The sequence below is a fragment of the Kryptolebias marmoratus genome, linkage group LG19 (assembly GCF_001649575.2).
Source record: "Kryptolebias marmoratus isolate JLee-2015 linkage group LG19, ASM164957v2, whole genome shotgun sequence".
Taxonomy (NCBI): Eukaryota; Metazoa; Chordata; class Actinopteri; order Cyprinodontiformes; family Rivulidae; genus Kryptolebias; species Kryptolebias marmoratus.
In genome coordinates, this window is record NC_051448.1 from 2,001,778 (window position 1) to 2,021,670 (window position 19,893).

Sequence of the window (19,893 nt, forward strand, 5' to 3'; positions counted from 1 at the left end):
TATAAATATATATAGGGGCATAGGGCGGCACATTAAGGAGGTCAGAGGTTTGCCTCCCGGTCTTTCAGTGTGGAGTTTTCAGGATCTCTGTGTGAGTATGAGTTTTCTCCAGGTTCTCTAGTTTCCTTCCACTAACTAAAAACATCCATGTTAGGCTCATTGGTAACCCTAATTTGTCCCTAATTGTTGTTTGTCTCATTTGTTTTTATGTGGCCCTGTGATGACCCGTCCAGGGGGTCCATCTCTCACACATGACTGCTGGAGATGGACACCAGCTCGCCATCAACCATCGAGCAGGAAGGAAACCTAACATCCCTTTCCTCAGCAACACTCTCCTCCTGGGGAATCCCAAGGCGCTATGGGTCTGCCCAGAAAACCTCCAGAGGTAAGCTCTATGTCTCTCATTCTTTATGTAACAGAGGTTGGCACCGGGATTCAAATCAGAACCCCTGATCCGTCTGCTCCAAAGTTTTCTTTACCAAATGCTTACCAGCTACAAATCTGCAAATGATGCTCCTGAGACAGTCCAGCACCTAACGGCAGGATGTAAGATGCAGGCAGGCAAAGCATGGAACGCCAAAACCAAGCAGCTGGAACAGAGTACAGGAACATCTGTACCGAGTCTGGACTGGAAGTCCCACAGTATCTTCTCCACCACCTTAGGTGGAGTCTCCTACTGTGACTGTGGGACTTCCAGACTGACAAACGGCTGATGGCTGGCCAACCGGACATCAGGAAGAAGGAGCACGAGAAGCTGGAGAAACACCAAGGGCTGAAAGAGGAACCAGAGAAGCTGTGGAGAGTCAAAGCCTCAGTGGTACCAGAGGTCATCGAAGCACTCGGTGCTGTGACCCAACAGATCTCAGGAAGAACCTCAGAGATCTCTGTCCAGAAGAGCTCAGTCCTAGGAACAGTTAAGATACTGTACAGAACCCTGAAGATCCCAGGGTTCTGGTAGAGGACCTGAGGTTGAAGGGAAGTGGAACATATAGGGCGAGATGGGAGCTTTATTATGTTTAAATATAGATAGATAGATAGATTAATGTTTTGTGCTGTATTAGATGTTTTAGCTTTATGTTTTATTTTGTAATAAATTGCATTTTGAAAGATAACCGATAGGTATATTGTAATTAGAACAATCAACAGTTACACACCAGTCCCATTTGTTGCAGTTCACTTGTTAGCCACTTCGTTGTCAAAATCAACCAATCAGAGCGCAGCTTCAGTGCCAAATTTGGTAAAGAATACTCTTAGACCCGCCCCTCTTTGTAAGATTGACCAATGAGAAGCCGCCTAGCTGTGGAGGCTGTCTGAGATTCGACGAGCGAGGGGACGGATACAGGGGAACGTCTGGTGTCCGCTTTATCTTCAATGATTTAATCATGTAACGGATCAATGAAGCTTTTTCTGTCAGTCAGATTTGGGGAATGGGGAGCTGATACCGAGGAGACTGAAGGCCTGCAAACAGGAGAATGCGCAGAGGAGGTAAATACTCTCGTCGGGCTGGTGGGAGGCGATGGCCCCTGCAGTGTACTGAGACCAAAGATAGGAGAGCGGAGTCGGCTAAGCTAGCTAGCAAGACACCGGATCTTCTGGATGGGACTTTCAAAGTAAAACAGCACCGTGAAAGGAAGTTTTGTTCTGCTTAAGCTTCAAATTGAGGACTCATACTGTTGCGTTGAAACTTAATGAAGAAAGCCTTGATTTTGATTTTAGACACGATACAACGATTTTAGTAGTTAAAAAGCCAAGTCACATGTCTGTTTGAGTTTTATTTTGAAGCGGACCGTAGCGGAAGTGCAGCCTAGCGGTTGGTGGCGCTCGCTAACTTGACGAAAACAAGCCGAGGCGAAGTTACAAAGCCTCGAACCAAAACAAGACTTGTCAGCCCGCGGTGGACAGCGTCGCCTTTTTATGAATGGAACTCGCCTCGTCTCGCCGAGTGGTTTTCGAGTGAAATGCCTCTGAAACCGGAAAGTCCGCCGTTCACGAGAAAACGGATTCCTGTTGGGGAGCACAGTGGGGCTGGATTAATAACGGCTGGAGAATTTCAGCGGAAACTGAAATGAACTTGGCTGTCTTCTTGCTAGCTTACTCTCAATTTATTATTTTTAATTAAATGTCTGTTAGTAATAGGTGTTTATTTATTTATTTTTGACACTGACAAACTACTATGTGCGTGTTTATTTTAACAGAAAGCCCATAGTGCTCAAAGCTTTGTTGGGTTTTAAATTATATCATCATATTTTCTGTTTGTTTGGGGTTTTTGTTAGATATTTACCCCTCCCAAGCTACTTCTATAAGTTTTATATTTTAAATAAATTACTAATGTGGTGTATATATATTTTTTAACTTTAAACCTTTAATTTCACCTTGTTATTACTTCATTTTTGCGACAGGATGTAATTTTTCTCAGCTGTTGCTGTATGGTGCCTAATTCTTCCCTCTTATGGTAATTATTATATTAATTAATTAAATCTAAGAAGCTGAAATTTCTTCCCTTTTTCTAAACAGGAAGCAGACAGAGTTTAAGTGTACAAATTAAATGGGGAAGTACCTAAATATCCCGCAGCACATTTTCTGTGCTGTAAACATGTTTTCAGAAGCTTTTAATTTTTATTTTTAAATTGTTGTTTTCCTAGGACTGATGTATTTGTTCCCCCCTCTTCCCAGGTCTGCCTGCACGTTGTCAACATGGACTGTAAAAGACTAAATTCTAAAAGGAAACGCTTGTAGCTGGAGGAGGCTTGCCCATCCGAACCCTTCCTCCTGGCTCTCGTGGGATCGATGACTGGACCCAACTCCCCGAGCCGGACCGGCACCTCCCCGGCCAAGCTGAGCAGGTATGGCCGATCCAAGAGCACCAGTTCGCACTGCCTCCTGCGCTGCAGCACCCGGGAGGAGTCCTCGGCGTCTCCTCCCAACCATTCCCCCGAGGAGAAGGAGGAGAAGGACGGAGGGATTCTCTTCTACGTCAATCGGAACGGTTTCCCCATCGAGAGCGTCACCTGGGAGAGGATGTGGTCCCATGTGGCTGCCGTCCATCCTGAGGGTCAGGAGATGGTCCACAGGATACGAAACGCTACCTACCTTCCTAAGGTAAGCCGCTGTCGTTTCTTTATCTCCGTGTTTTTCAGCTTAAAGGTAAATTTTGTATACTGGAGGAAGCTTTTCTTATTTGGATAAAAATATTTCTGTTAGAAATCCTGTTTTAAAGTTCTGTTTATTGCCTTTTTGGTACTTTGAAGGGCCTTTTTCTGCTCTGATTAGTTACATTCATGCTAATAAGTTTCATAAGTGCCGTTTTACTCTCTTGCTAACCTCAATCTGAGAGATAATTAGGCGATCTTTTATTTTTGCACTTTGAGTCATTATTAAACAATCTACACTGAGTCTAAAATAACATGTTAGACATCCTGTGTTCACATGACAGGGGTTCAGTGATTAATGGTTCTTTATGAAGGTTTTTTATCCATAAACACCCCTCAGGTTCACTGTAGCTGCTGGTCCTGTGATGTAATCCTAAAACTCTGCTCTGAGAAGATAGATTATTGTACATTTTGTGTCTTTATGTGATTGTTAGGCTGCTTTGATTGGTTTACAGGATTCTGTTTATTTAAAAAAAACATCAGATACGTTTCTCATAGTTTATTCTGATTAGACATTTTGTTTTTAAAGATGATAAACAGATAATGAGCAGACTGTCATACTGATGATGATTTCTACAAGTCCAGATACTTTCCCTTTTATCTAAAAACAAAATCATCTTTAATCTGATCTGTGTTTGCAGTTCTCAACATATTAAAGCACCAAAATCTGTAAAAGTAGGAGTTTAAATTAGACAACAATTCATAAGAAGTATGAACAACTTCCAGATGAAAACTCTGAGTCAGAGCATCACGTTGTCTCCCAGTCACAGGCGGAACGTCGAGCCGTTTTACCACGCCGCTTCACTGAACACACACCCAGGAATGCATCGCGTTACCATGACAACAGTTGTACTAAAATGAAGCATCGTCGCTGATAAGTGGCGCTAACTGGTTTATTGGATTTGTCGCGGTCTGATTCTGTCGTACTGGATAAAAACACGTTTCCGACTTGTAGGAGGTTGACGCTTCATTAAAGACAATAAAAACAAACCAGGAGCTAAAATCCTAATCAGGTAAAACATTAATAAAAAACCTGATTATTAAAGAAAACATTAAAATCAGTTTCTTTCTACGATGTGCTGATGAAACCTGAAAGCCTGATTAACGATGTTAATTATTTAACACTTACAGGCGTGTTGTTTTAAACATTAGTAGCAACAGTTGCAGTGATGATATTTCCTACATTTCTGATTTCCATCTCTTGTTCAGCCCTCCCAGCCCAGGCCTTGATGTTTTCTCCCATCAGTAATCATCACGGAGGCTTGTTGTTTTCAGGAACTAATTGGCAGTGTGGTCATTAGTGACCCGGTTGGCTCTGAGCTGCAGAAATGTGAACACAAACACAAACACTTTCAGACACAAACGACGGAGTCTTGTGTACGCGCTCCGTGTTTTGGTTTTTTTGCGAGGAGTCTTATAAAAATCACTAAAGTTGGTGGGAGCTGAACACTGAAGAGTTCACTGTAACATAGTATTAAATAAAAAACCTTATTATTAAACAACAGGTAGCACAGATGCTGATTTAATGTTGAAAATGACTGAAAGACACTGGAAATTTCTACACAAATAAAACATTACTGAAAACCGTCATGTTCTGATAACTTTAATACTTACAGACATATATTCTGTTTTTGGCAAAGAAAAGATGAAAAATGTGTGAAAACACACAGCATGTTTCTAGTAACTCTGCTGGCAATAACATTAACTTGAAATGGATTTAAAATGTTTGTCTGTGATTTTTACCTCATCTTTGTTTTTAATACCTGCTGTTATTTGAGCTGTTTGTGAATTTAAAAAGCCTCTTTAGTACGGGAGAAGTTAGCAGCACATTCTGCTGTTCTGTTAAACTTTAAGAACTTTGTTAAGAGTTTGTCTTCTGATCTGAAATGTTTGGAACAATGAACAGAGCGACGGTGTTGGTCTGCGGTCTGTCTGACATCTGTTGGGTCTGGTTACGCTGCGGTTCGACCCGACGTGTCGGTTGGTTTATTAAGCAGTGTTATTAATGTGTAACCTGACGCTACGTTGTGTATGTGTGCATTAGGTGTAAAAGCAGGTTTGTTGCCTCAGATACAGTTTCTGATGGGGGGACTTTGCCTTTAGGAAGGGGAGAAAAAGAGACTGACTTTCCTTCGACTGGGAATAAATAAAGGATGCAAACGTGTTTAAATTACCTGTGTTAGATTTCTGTGAGGCTCGTCTGTTTAAAAGGTTTTTAGTTAAAAGTTAGCATGAAACGTGGTGCTTAGTTAAGATGGTTTTATGAAATAATCCTAATAATCCTGAAGCACCCAGTCAGGAACCTGGACGGACATTTAAAAGCACACAGAGACGGTCGCTGTTAAAATGTGATGCTTGTTTCATAAAAACCAGCCTTTTCTGTGCAGGTCGTCACTGACCCCCCGCTGCTCTAATACCCTCTTTAATGAGGGTATTGAGAGCAGCTGAATAATCCCTCAGATACAATCTGGGTGAAGGATAATCTCTGACTACATAAAGAGACACAAAACTAAAAAATGAGAAGCAAATTTCACTGCAGCTGCAGCTGTTTAATCAAACCAGAGTTTACATTTTAAATGAAAATCTGTATCTGTTGGGGTTTATTACCTTTGAAAACCAGGATTTCATCCTTTTTAGCAACACCATAATAAGAGAGTTTAACTTCTTGACGTATTTCTTACTCTTTAAACAATCTGATGTGGACTGAAACATGTTAACATTTTCCATAAACAGCAGAAACTGCTGACTCATGAATCCGTTTACACTTCCTGTCTGTTTTAGAGGACAAAGAGATCCTCATGGGGTTTGTTGAGAAGCTAAACTGAATCAACACAAAGTAAAACATCTTTTTACAGCTCCATATTAGAACACGATCAGTTTCATTCCTGAACACGGACAGAAGTGATTAATAACATTTCTTTGTGCTGGATCTTTTCAGTGTGATGCAGATTATAAACATTTCATCCAATCATCACATGATTTAAAGACTTTACAGATTCTTCTTCTGGTCTGCAGCCTGCAGGGTTTAAATGGTTCTTTCTGTTTTATGGGAAGACTGCAGCTCTGCAGCAGAATAAATACCACTGTCTGAACCGAAACAGTGACTTCAAAAAGGCTTTTTATACAACCAAATAAAACTAGAAGAACTCAGAGCACAAAGCTCCTCTGAGGCCAGAGCCTGTTTAAAATCGTCCAACACTTCCTGAAACTTTCATCAATCTGTTCTTTAGTTTTAAGTAAACTTGTAAACAGACAAACCAGATAACCCTACCACCAACCTAACCTGCTTGGAGGTTTTAACACACACACACACACACACACACTCCGTAAAAGGCGTTCCTCGGGATGTCCCTCTCTAAAGATATCAGCAGGAAACATGATCTCCCTCCCAGCCGCTCTGTTCTGCTCACAGCAGACGGCTTTAACATCGTTCTGCTGATACTCACACCTTAGAGATGAGAAGACTTGCTGATTGAGTTTTCTCAGCACTTGTTTTATCTATAAAGCAGTAAAAATGGAATTTGATTTGCAGCCCTGTGTTAACTGTAACTGTACATGCCTAGAATAATTCCTTCAGCTTTATTTCTGCACCACATCAGCTACAGATTTACTACAGTACTTGTTTTCAGATGAACTTTTGTCATTTTACTTTCATTAAATCTCTCTCCAGCCACTTTCTGTCAGTGTTTAAAACCCAGAAAGGTCCTTCCTGCCCTCTGAGAGCTTCTGCTGTTTCTGACCTGTATTATATTAGTTGTTACTGGAGTTTGGAGGGTTTTGGTCAGAGGAGCTCTCCTGTGCAGGTGTTAAATAAAGCTCTCTGTCTTCAGACAGGATGGAGACGCCTGCAATCAAACTGCTAGGGATTCGAGACAGATTTGAGACGTTTAAGAGAAATATTGTTACACAGAAGTCAAGTAACGAGCTTGTGCACCTCTGAGACTGCCACAGAGAACCACACAACTGTTTCGAGACACTTTGGAGACTCTCTGCAAACGGCCGTCCAGCAGCGAGCTGCTAAGAGGCGCCGGCTGGAGGCGGAGATCTTTACTCCAAGTCAGCGTATCGTTGGAGCCTGTTGGCTCTTGTGTTTGGCCAATACAAGGACAATAATTCATTATACAGACAAAAGACAAGAGAGACAGATGTTCATGGTGCTCCAGAGACTTCTTGGTGTTTAAAGGCCCTGAAGGAAGCAAAAAAAAAGCTGTCAGCTGCTGTCTCCAAAAAGACAAAGAGCCATTTGTATTCATTTGCACTGTGCCATGCAACAGAAAGAAGCTGAAGTAGATTAAATGTTTGCACAACCATTTTAGAGCTGGGTGGTGATCACGAGGGGGAGGGGGGGGCTGAAAAGACAGGAGGACACAGGAAAGGGTGGAGAGAAGTCAGACAGAGGGGGGAATTAGTGCTAAGAATGGAGAAAGGAAGAAGAAAAACAGGCAGTTTGAGGTAATAATAGTTGATAGGAAGGGTGGACAGGAAGCAGAAACAGGGACTGTAGATCAGAGGAGGCGTAGAAGAAGAAGAGACATTAATTAGTGTCTAAACGAGCTTTAATTGATGCTTAATGGAGTCGAGAACTAAGGCAGTCCTCTTTTCTCTCTGTCCAAATATTACAGTTACTGACAGCATTCACTGCACATGAACGTATATAAATATGATTATTATAAATATGGACATGAAGTACTTTGTACACTTTAGATACACAACTTGAGGAATCAGACAAACCGTTGAGAGATGATCTAAGTGCTGTAAAGGTGTCTGAATGTGGATCCTTCTCACCGCAGCAGATAAAACTGACCGTAGATCAGAAATGAGGAGACGATCCCGTCTTATTGAACTCCGGCCCAGGAAGCAGCAGAAGCAGCTCATATATTAGGCTGCAGAGAGGATTATGTTGCTGTAACAAAATGTGTGTTTACTGGACTTGGCTGGCAGAATAGTTTATGGTCTGGATGATGGGACACTGGCTCCAAACCAAGACTGGTTTTTATTACTCTGACTGATCAGTCTGTTTTCTGTGGGAATTAAACCTCTTTTTCTCCATAATTAGATTTTTTTAAAACACTATTTACAGAATTGTGTAACATCACAGTAGATGTAATGTCTTCATTTTGGTTAAACACTGTTTATTGTGGGGAAGAGCTTCAAGGAACTCACTGCAAAGTGATAAAGACCAACACCCCCCCACCCCACCCCTAAAAAATAAAAACCCATCATAAAGTAGCAAACCAATATTTAAGTTTTTCACAGCAGTTTCTCATATTTAGGGTAATGTCCTTAAATAGAAAAGAGTTAAACAAGTAAGCAGAGTTTGTGCCTGGGTGCCGTGTTTGTTTGTCTGAAGTAAAAGTGAAAGTAGGTCAGCCGGTGAAGCTACCAGTCCAGCAGACAGTGTCTGAATGAGACTTCATCTTTATTCCTAACAGCTGTCTCACTTCGTTCTTCCTCTTTTCTGTGACGTTTAGTAGCAGATTCACTCTAATACTTCCATCTAAATGTCTTTTCTGTTTGCCTACACAGGCTCCAAACACCCACACAGAATAATTACACGAGTGTTTTATTTACGTTGAGTGTGGGCTGCATTTCAGAACTCAGCGTATCTGTCGAACTACTGGAGTAAACCTGTTCAAACTGTTCAGGATAACCTTTTTATGTTTGCAATGAGTAGCTTTAACTAATCAATCATTAATGTTTAACCTGTAAAATAAAAAAAGATTTGTTCAGGTGTGGAAATAAAAACTCATGTTTACTCTCAGTTAACTCAGATGACCCTGAATCTTACTTGTGAAGGCAGATTGTTCTAATTTAGTTTCAAAGACTGTCATTGTTTTACTTTAGACTTTGAAATGTGAACACTTTTCCTTTTTTCCATTTATCCTTTGCTTCTAACGGCCACAAGCGTTTTTAAGATGCTGCGACGCTTGTTGTTCTCTGATCGTTCTCAGTGTTCCTCTGGTCATGCCTCAAACAGACCGGAGCAGACAGCCACAGGAAATGATAAATGTTGCGTTATGGTTCACCCTTCCGTTACACTCAAATAGACGGCCGTGGATCTGCCTGTCGGAGGAAGTGTCGCTTTGAGTTTCAGTGTGAGTCACTTTTCACATCTGCCTCTGCTGAGAAAAGCTTCCTGTTGAGGTGAACCAGCTGTTTATTTTAACAACATACCACTTTTACCAACCTGGCTTCTGTTGGCTTTGGGGCCTACAAGTGGCCTCGTGGGTCAGATCTCTGTGAACTTATTTCCTGTGGGTTTTGGTTGTTGAATATCTGCAGATTACATTTCGAGTTTACTTCTCAGTGATGACAGCACTAAAAACAATCATAAAACAAAGGTTTTCTTGTTTCATAGTGCTCATGGAAAAATACCATACTTTTCTAAAGCTAAATTGTTAAATATTTGTTGATAACTTTACAAAGTTTGTCAAGCTAACCAGTAACAGCAGCCATGTTCTGGTTTTTCTGCTTGTTACAGAAACATTTAAATTTAAATATGTTTAAAATATGTGCATCAAACTTCTCTTTTTGTCTAAACTCTGCTCAGCAGCCTTAAAGTGAAGTTCTTTAACTTCGTCATGTTAACTACCTGAAGGAAACATCCGTGAATACTTCAGGGACCTCAGGAAAGTGGGATTTTAAAGATTGTTACGGTTCTGGGGCTCTGAATGTTAACACATGTTGCTTTAATGTTCTCTCTTTCAGCATCCCATTCCCTCCATTCCAACCTTCAGAGCATCCATGTGTGTCCCAGACTGGCTGGTGGCCGTCCAGAACTACATGAAGGCTCTGCAGTATCCTTTCCGTCCCGCCGCCGTGCAGAACCACGTGTTTCACGTCAGGTTTCTGTCGAATCAAATGTAAACACTGTTGGCCTTAACGGTTCTGTCAGGTACAACCACACTGGAACCCAGTTCTTCGAGATCAAGAAGAGCCGTCCTCTGTGTGGGTAAGTGCTGTAAAACTGAGACACTTTTATTTGTTCATATAAAACAACAGAAGGTGATGAACATAAACCTTCTGGGCTTTAACAGGATTTACAGCAATAACAATAATATTCATAAAGTCCTGCTTTAAGTTTATCAGTTTGCTGATTCTCCTGTAGTTTGATTTAGTTTTTAATTTTTGGTGGAAGACAGAAAGTGACATGTAGTCCAATATGTCTGGAGTTAAATTTATTGTCTAATAACTGAAACAATAAATAACCTTGTCGTTGAGGCCAGACTGCTGTGAGTCACGTAAACAACTTGGCAACTTTAATAAATAGAGGAGGTTAATCTGATTACTCCATATAATCAGGTTCTGCAGTAAATGTAGTGGACAAAGATGTACTCTTAGGTATCTAGATTGAATCAAATATTTTCTTGCCTCTGTGGCCCAGATTAGTTTGATTAAAGAGAAACCTGCAGGAGTTCACAGTGAGGACTTCTAACGTCCCTGTGGAAAAGAAACGGCTGCAGAGACGAATAAATCCTGGAAACATTTTGGCTTAAACTGCATCTTCATCCACCTTATGGCCGTTAATGTAGAAGAAGAAAAAGGATTAAACTCAGTTTTTCCAAGATCATATCTGACCTCCTGAACTGCATCTATAGTTGGAGGAGTTGTCCTTTTGTGAAAATCCGTCTCTTTCCTGTGAATGTGAAAGCCTGTGGGTGTTACTCTGTGATTAATAAGCTACAGTGAACATTTATCAGCTGTAATTCTTTAAAAGACCCAGCTGACAGAAGGTAGGAATCAGAATCTGAGGCTTAAACTGCATCTACAACAAACACGGTGATGGCAGCCATCTTTTTATTGACACTCTGTAACTTCCAGCAGAAAACAGGCTGATGTCAAGAAGATAAAAAGTTCAGTTTGCAACACAACAAACACACAAATGAACAGATTTACAGCACAATCAAACAAACAACCAGCTAATTAACTGTTTGTTTTTTTAATTGGTACAACATGTTTCAAACACAGTTAGGCTCAACTTAGTTAGAGTTAATTGATTAAAAAAATAACAAAAATTAACTATCATCACTTCATTAGACAAGTTTTTGGTCCTAATTTAAGATATTATTTGCTGTTTGCTGCTAACAGAACCAGGAACTGATATTTTACATTTATTAAAGTCATCTTTACAGTGTTCCCATCCTTTAACTGAGCCTTCCTCTTCGTCTCCAGGTTAATGGAAACAGCGCGAGAGATGATCAGGGAGTCTTTGCCAATCAAATGCCTGGAAGCCGTCATCCTGGGAGTGTATCCTGTAAAGGTCTGTCGGGTCATTTTATCATCTGTGGGGAAAAATCAATGAAACCTGCTGTTCTGACGTCTTCATGCCCCCAACATCGCCGTTCTGTCTCGCTCTATAGTGTTGCCTGGCAACAGACCCACTTCAAAGTTTCTTCCCTCATCCAGCAGAGCTCAGATTTTCATTATTTGATTTTACCACAGTTTGTCTTTTCATACTTATTTGTTTAAGCAGCAACAGTTGATTCTGTCTTGTTGCTTCTTAATTTCAAAGAACAGATTATTAAATGTTCTGTTCTGTTCATCTCTCCTGTTAAAGGTTAAACAGCTGCTCTTACTGCAGGTCTGTTTGATGTAATTAGGAGTAATGTTGAGGTTTAAAGTGGATCTCTTCTCTCAGCCTCTCCTTTTAAGAGGCTTTGTGTGTTTAGAGGTGGAGTCGTATCTGTGACCTCCTGGATTCAGAGCTGCTCTCGAACCCTCAAGGCTCCATGGAAACATCTGCTCATGATTGTGGGGGTTTGAGGACATGATAATATTTTCCAAAGTCTCCAAACTGTCTCCAAATATTCACACAATATACGATATAAATTAATGCTGAACAACATTAGAAAAACTCATCATGTTTAATATTACGATGATAATATCAGCATTTTTCTCTCCTCACTTTTTCTTTGGTCATCACTTTCATCTAAAGCAGGTGTGGGCCACTGAGAGCCCATTAGATTGACCAAATATATCATTAGCACTTGATGATTTATTGCAAAGATGATCAATTTTTTTAATATGCTGTTCAGCTCTATGGTTTACAGCAGGTGTTTGCTGCAATGTTCAAAAGCCTTTTGTCTTCAGCAGAAGAGACATTTCTGGGTTTTGTTTGTTTGTTTGTTTTCTCCACAGCTGACTTTAACTTTAATTAAAACTAACTTTAGCGGAAAGTGTTGAAGCTGGAGCAAACATTTTCTGTAAGATGCTCTCAGAGGTTGTTGGGAACTTTAATGTCCTTAAAAAGCTCATAGTTTAGTTCATATCCACATTTATTTTGTCATTTATGTAAAAATAAATTTGGCCGGCGGAAGAAAAGCTTATTAGGCCTCAGTGAGGTTTGAACTCACGACCCCTGGTTTACAAGACCAGTGCTCTAACCACTGAGCTATAAGGCCTCACCTGGAAGGACAGGTGGACAAGCTGTCACTTCAACATTTACCTGCCACCACGAGGACACACCTTGACATACCAGCCGAGCTGGTTGTTTCTGTAAGACTGGAACTGGACTCAGCTGTTGTTTAAATGTCAACAATGTGTGGAGAAAAGACAAGTTGTCTTCTCTTAGAGCTCCGAGGAGCACCACGACTCAAGGAAACCTTCAAGCTCAGTGACTGATCTGAGTTCAGCACACTTGTTTAAACAAATGATATCTTCTAATGGAATAAAAGACTAAGGAGAAAGTGAAGACGACCAGCAGAGACAGAGAGACCGAACAGTGTAGCTTGTGGCTCTAACGCTCCTCCTCTGCATCTGTTGACAGTAATCGGTCCTCTCCAGGATATTCAGGGTTTATTTCAGGTCAGCGTGTCTCGTTGTATTACCTGTGACAGGTTCGATCTGCAAGGAGAAGCAAGGCAAAGCTGTGTTAAGGAGTTTTCATTTGAATAATTAATATACAGATATATATATTTGCAGATTTTCAGAATAAATGAACAAAAAGGTCAGCAGAGTAAGCAAGATAATAACAAAGAAGATGAGTCTTTTCAGTTTTAACTCCAGTGTCCTTCAGCAGCCATTATGAGGCTGAAGTTTGCTTTTACTGATGATAGGAAAACCGATGACCTATTTTTGTTAAATAAATAAATAAATAAATAAAGGAGATTTGATTAGTTCTGCATACATTCAGTAAACGTGTCTCACTGAGCTGCAACTGTTGGACGTTATTTAGTCTCCGTCTCACTGAACCAAACCGGGGACAGTCAGGTTTTAAAAATCCCGGCTTATTTTTGGGCTCATTATTTAATTGTCCACCTCCGCCTGCATCATGGCAGCCTTTCCCCACATTAAGGATTTAATCTGCTGGAGAACACTTTTAAAATGAGCAGAAGTTTTAGCTGTCAGTGTTTTCTGTCCGAGGACAGCTCCCATGCTGGAGTCAAATACAGAGTCAGGGTTGGAGATGATGTCTGCGTCGTCTCTGGCCGTTTTGAGAGAAAATTTGTTGCTCAGATTTTTTTGATCACGTTCAAAACTTAAGTGAGAAGCCTGTGAGCCTCTGACTCGCACTGTGAAAACTCCTGAATGCTCCCTGATAGACCCCCCTTCAGGACAAGTCTTTCTCTTTAAAAAGCCAACAGATTTGATGTGGCACCGGAACATGCTTAGGAGGCAGAAAACAGAATCCTGTGAGGACACGACCTCAGCTGTCAGCGTGCTCTCCCCGTCTGACTGATGGATAGTTTGTGAGAAGGTGGGAAAGTTTCCCCGCAGAGCTCAGACTGAGCTGCTAGCAGTGTCACATAAATGTCCCCGTCTAATGAAGCATTCATCAGTCAGGAACAAGGCTGAGCTGTGTCTCTGTCTGCAGATTTAATGTTTCTGTTCACTCTGCGACGTGCACGAGACACTTTATTCTGCTGCAGTTGGAGGAAATCCGTCTCTCTAAGTAAACATTTGGTGTCCGGACCGTTCTGTCTTGTCTCTGGTGTTCTGTACAGCGTCTCACTGAATATTTGTTCTGCTTCAGAAACACAACAAAGATATTTGGGACAAGTCAACTTGTCGGAATATTACCTTTTTCTAAAAAAAAAAAAGTACTCTAACCATCATAAATGCTTCACAAATATGTTTGGAACTGTGTTGCAGTCGCATTAAATGACTGAAAGGATCAAAATGGTGTCCAGCATGCACTTTCAGATCTCTGACGCTGATAGACACGTTATCTTACTGTGGTTAGTTTGTCCCTAAAGGAAGTGTCTCTGTGGACTGTCCCTGTTGGTGACGGCATTCACAAGGAAGTGTCCAAAATGTCTCGTTTGTCTTCATTTCTTCCAATCGGTCACAGGCTAGCAGTGCTGTTGCTGGAGTTTTGAACAAGTTCAAAGAATTTATACAGCTTTTATTTTTTTTAAGTAGTCTGAATCATCGCAGCAGTCTTCTCAAAATTTGTTGCCGGCGTCTCCGATCCATTTCAAGAGTTATATTTTCATCCCTACATAAAGGCGCTCTCTATGACAAAAACCATCTGAGGCTAATGTTCAGCTTTTATAGCTCAGTCAGATCTCTGTCTTTGTGTCCTTGGCTCACTGATGGTACCGAGCCAATGATCACACACACGATGACAGATTGGGTCAGACGAGAGCAGCTGCAGAAACAAGCTCCCAAGAAAACCCAGTGGCATTTTCACAGTTTTTGTTTCTAAGGATCACTCTGAGTCTAATTCCACACGACTCTGACACGTCCAAACAGATACTTTCACTTTCAGTATCAGCTCAGATAATGTGTGCATCACTAGTGTCCACAAATGTTTGTATCACGTGGTGTGTTTAAAAACGTTTAAAAATGTTTAAACTGATTCCTCCTTAACTTGTCTGGACCAGCTACCTGACCAACGGACTCACGTCTCTCGAGCGTTTCCCCATCAGCTTTAAGACTCAGTTTTCGGGTCACTGCTTTCACCATGTGGTTCTGGGCGTCTACTGCAACGGGCGCTACGGATCGCTGGGCATGAGCCGGCGCCAGGACCTGATGGATAAACCGCTGATGTACCGAACGCTGGGCGAGCTGGTGGCAGAGTTCGAGAGTTCCTACAAGAGATACCAGCACACTTTGAAGAAGGTGGGACTGATGGAAGCTTAGAGCAACGGAGATCAGCTCAGCAACCAGAACCAATGTTTGGGTTTGTCTTCTTCTTCTCCTCTCAGGTGAAGATCGGCTTGTACGTGCCTCACGACCCCCACGTCTTCCAGCCAATCGAGTGGAAGCATTTGGTGCTGAACGCAGCCAGGCTCGGAGCTCAGGAGATGACGAAGGAGCTGGAGAAACACGGCCGGGACATGAGGATGAAGGTACAGTCAGAGGCAGCCCATAATGTTTCTGTTTGTTAAAAAAAAACAGCTCATGACTCACAACTGACCAAACTTTGGATTCAAGATGGCTTCCACAACTAACTGACCTTAGCAAACACAAAAATGTCTCTAACTCAGCCATTGTTACCAATATGTAGCTAACATTTGGTGTGGTAGTAGCTGAGAGTCCTTCTCATCACATCCTGTAAGCACTAACAGATCCAAACAGCTGGACCATCTTCATCTTTTCTAACTCTGCCGGGCGATATGCATTCCTTCAAGGAATGACAGGCCTGTCATTTTTAAATGGGTGTGTGCGTCTAAAGTCTTCTAAAAATGGGATTTAAAAACAAACCCATCAATTTAAACTAAGCTGACCGACTCAGTCAGTCACAAAGAGAAAACAACTTTCTTTTTCTGAAGCAAAGTTTCAGCCCAGAAAGAATCCTGACAATCCGTCAGAAGTGGATTCAGTTTTCTGTCCGTCACAACCGAATTAGACTTCATGTTTCTGATAATCAGCCTTTATGTCAACAAACTAAAATGACCTTTTCCTGTTTGTTGGTTAAACTGAACTCGTAAAACCTTTCTTTGTGTTTAGTTTTATTTTGAGATTGAAGAGGGGAACATCTTTATATCAGAGGCGGACGTTGTTTCCTTCGGGTTGAACACAGAAACTAAACTGTCAGGAATTATTTAGGGCACGATGAGGAAGGAGAACCGTGAGGAAGAGACGGAGAACTGGGTCGTGTGAGGTGAAACGTTTCATGAACCCTCGTAGATTTTTATTTGTAGCTCTTCTTTCTTTATCCATATATGTGTATGTTGGTTTTGTTATTTATTGTTATTCTTCTGTAGCATTTAACGCCTTGTGCAGGTGGTGTGTGTGTGTGTGTGTGTGTGGGGCCATGTATTTGATACGTTGTGGGGACAATTTTCCTAACATATACTACCTTGTGAAGACCAACTGCTCCTCGTGGGGACCAAAGCCTGGTCCCCACGAGGGGACGTTGATGTTTTTGGGTTAGGGGTTCGGTTTAGGACTAAGGTTTGGTTTAGGGTTAGCTATGTACTGGTAATAGTTAGGGTTAGGGTCAGGCTTAGGCTGTAGTTAGGGTGTAGAAATGAATGGAAGTCAATTGAAAGTCCCTGCAAAGATAGAGAGACATAACGTGTGTGTGTGTGTGAGGCTGCTGTTGGACAGTGAGACGGGCTGAACTGCATGTCCACAGGAAATGTAGGTCAGGGAGTTTTCAGCTGTTTTGACACGGAGACACAGACACATGAAGGGTTAAAACCAGGTTTTGCTGTGTGTTTCTGTAAACCTGTCTTTGTTTAAACTCATTTATTTTCTTCGTTTGGAACGGAGAGCGGACTCAGGTTTATATTTATAAACATGTCAAATATGTGGAATGCAAGCAGCTCAGCTGTTCTCGCAGTGTTTAGCTGTAGATGTTCACCCAGGGATTATTATTTCATTAAATTCATTTGAGTCAGCTCTGTTTGAGGCAGACATGAGTGGGAAGGACTCTCAGCTACTACCACACTGAGTTTCAAACACAATATCTGTAAAATGAACGGAGTTATAGACACTTTCAGTTGGCTGTGGCAGCCATCTTGAATTAGGCTGTCTCTAAAAGTTAATCAGTTGTAGATATGCATCCAATTATTACTTTCTGTATGTTTTATGAATATTTGCTCCTTGGTTTATGTGATATTTTGCTAACAGGCACACCTCTTCTAGTCTCAGGTTTGGTGATAAATCAGTTATAAACTGTTTAAACCTTATTTTAATGACTGAAACAGCAGAAATGCACAGTTATAGATTGGTTGATATTAGCACATCTGACTTAAAGGTTTCAGATACTGATAATAAACCAGAATATAACAAGTTTATAAGGCAAATTTAAAAATCTGGTAACTGAAATTATTTATTTTCTATAAATAATATATGAGAATTTACTGTATCTGTGACATCTTTTAATTTAAATTCTTTTGTTTGCAGATCCTGAAATCATCCAGTGCTCAGTCACCAATCAAAGAGCGCAGCAGAGGAAAGTCCTTGTCGCCACGGCGACGGCAGATCAGTCCGCAGCGGAGGGTCTCAAACCGCCGAGACAAATCGTAAGTGTGAGAAAAGTCAACAACAGATGACGTCTTTTCCTGACGGTTTCTGATTTCTCAGAGAGTCCATCAGGACAACCGGCTGGTGGGGACAGTTAGTGTGGGTTATGATTCTTCTTCCTGTCTCTGCCTCTGTCTCTGCCTCTGCCTCTGTCTCTGTCCCCGTCTGTCTCTGTCCCTGCCTCTGTCTCTGTCCCCGTCTCTGTCTCTGTCCCTGTCCCTGCCTCTGCCCCTGCCTCTGCCCCTGCCTCTGCCCCTGCCTCTGCCCCTGCCTCTGCCCCTGCCTCTGTCCCTGTCTCTGTCCCTGCCTCTGACTCTGTCCCTGCCTCTGTCTCTGCCTCTGTCCCTGCCTCTGTCTCTGTCCCTGCCTCTGCACCTGTCCCTGTCCTGGTCCCTGCCTCTGTCCCTGCCTCTGTCCCTGCCTCTGGTTGAGGACAGTTCAGGCTTTATTTGCTGTTTGGAGGACAAACGGAGGTAACAGCAGAGTGTTTGAGCTCAGAGCAGAAACAGGACTCAGATTCATGAGCTCTAATCTGAAGCGACACTTCGTGTCCTAGCTCGGCGTCCTCACCGCTCGCACCGGCCATTGTTCCCCTCAGATCTGCAGAATCCAGCACTTCCTGTCTGAGGTTCAGAATAAAGTCCGCTCTCTGACAGGACACACACTCTTTATCCTCGCTGCAGAAAAAGTAAAATCAAGATCTGAACATTTAAAGTTCTGAGAGACTTCAGGCTGTTTGTGGCAGCCGTCAGCTGTGTGTCGGGATGTAACCCAACCTGACGGAGACGACAGCCGAGCGTCAAACTGCATCAGGATCAGTTACAGGTCAAAGGTCATCAGTTAGTTGGATGAAATTGTTGTTCTAATTTTATCAAAAAGAGCCACCATGACAGAAAACTCTCAGGCACTGAGTTAATCTTATATCTAGTTTTTAGTTGTATGAATGTAAAAGTACATTTATAAGTCACTTTAAACAAAACATTTTGTTGGTAGTTGGAGAAAAAGAAAATAAAAAATTATCCAGATTTTATTTTCCTTCAGTAACTGGACACTTTTTGTAAACATTTGATGAGCTGCAGATAGAAGTTAAAGAACAGATTTCCTTTTTAATTAGATGTTAAAATGTAAAAGCAGCGTAAATGTTCCTCTCCCTCCTCCAGAGTTCGATTAAACTCAAGTGTTTCTTCAGTTCTGCAGATTAAACCACTGGAGTGTGAGACTCAGAAAGCCATTACTGTTATCAGCAGAGCACTTAACAATATGTTACCACTTCAGAGCTCCGACTCCTGCAGAGATGCTCTAATAACTGCTGATGAGGATTTTAGCTCCGATACAACATCTTCAAGTCTGAGACTTCACGCTTTTAGAAAAAAGACAAATTCTGCTGGAACATATTTAAAAACAGGGTTGTTTTTATTTGTACAAGTTCAACAGAGATCCCTGCAGAGAATGAAAGATGGAGGGAAACGAGTCAGACAGAAGAGGAAAGAGAGGAAACTAAATACTGTTTGGAAATGAGTGAAGAAGAGGAGCTGAGAGGAGGAAGAAAAGAAAGCTGTCAGCTTTTCAGACGATTAGCTTTAAGCAGCAGCTCTTCTCCTAAATCTGTCAGAGCTCAAAAGTTTCCTTCTGAGCCGAAACAATAATAAAGAGACAGAAAGGAAGTCATGAGAAGTTCCTGAGACTCAATTTTTTCTGCTTTTAACGCCACCATTTTTATATCTACTCCTGCAGGAAAAACAAACAAAAACAGGCATAACTTTATGAATTTCTGTCCTTGTTTCTGTGACATGTCTTATTTAAAAAAAAAATGCTTATTCCCTTTTTTTTAATGCTGCAAAATAAAGTTAAATTGTATAGTAATAATAATAACTTTCAGACACTCAGGTCCAGATAGTTAAATAAAGAAAACAATCACAACATAATCAAATAATAAGATATAGATGAAAGGAAATATTTATAAACTTTATATTTCATAAAGAAATTCAGCTGTTCTGATACGTTCAGACAATTGTTCCAGGTAGCCCTGAGCCAAAAGAGCATGCCCCCTTCAACCCTGAGGAGACCCTAACCCTAGCCCTGAGCCGAAATGCCCTTACCCCTTCAATCAGGTGGAAACCGTAACCCTAGCCCTGAGCCAAAATTGCCCTTACCCCTTCATCGAGGCGGAAACCCTAACCCTAGCCCTGAGCCAAAATTGCCCTTACCCCTTCATCCAGGCGGAAACCCTAACCCTAGCCCTGGGCCAAAATGCCCTTACCCCTTCAACCTGGCGGAAACCCTAACCCTAGCCCTGAGCCAAAATGCCCATACCCCTTAAACCAGG

The 19,893-nt window shown here is 41.6% G+C and overlaps 1 protein-coding gene and 1 non-coding gene across 5 annotated transcripts in view; one reads left to right on the forward strand and one right to left on the reverse strand.

Annotated features, from left to right (window-relative positions):
* Positions 1–113: 113 nt before the first annotated feature.
* Positions 114–19,893, forward strand: part of vash2 (vasohibin 2) — a 26,805-nt gene continuing 7,025 nt past the window's right edge. For 2 of the 4 annotated variants that reach the window (XR_001808853.2, XM_017427470.2), the window contains exons 1-8: positions 1,297–1,485; positions 2,674–3,099; positions 9,858–9,946; positions 10,045–10,101; positions 11,322–11,396; positions 14,975–15,212; positions 15,299–15,442; positions 17,448–17,566. Coding sequence is in view for 3 of the 4 variants with exons in the window: in XM_017427470.2 (XP_017282959.1) it covers positions 2,788–3,099; positions 9,858–9,946; positions 10,045–10,101; positions 11,322–11,396; positions 14,975–15,212; positions 15,299–15,442; positions 17,448–17,566 (1,034 nt within the window). In the remaining variant the exon portion in view is untranslated. Of the gene's footprint in view, positions 386–1,296; positions 1,486–1,840; positions 2,453–2,673; positions 3,100–9,857; positions 9,947–10,044; positions 10,102–11,321; positions 11,397–14,974; positions 15,213–15,298; positions 15,443–17,447; positions 17,567–19,893 lie in introns of those variants that run through there. The other 2 variants (XM_025008385.2, XM_017427471.3) reach the window with 2 other exon arrangements.
* Positions 12,478–12,550, reverse strand: trnat-ugu. Its single transcript has one exon. It is a non-coding gene; the product is annotated as a tRNA-Thr (tRNA).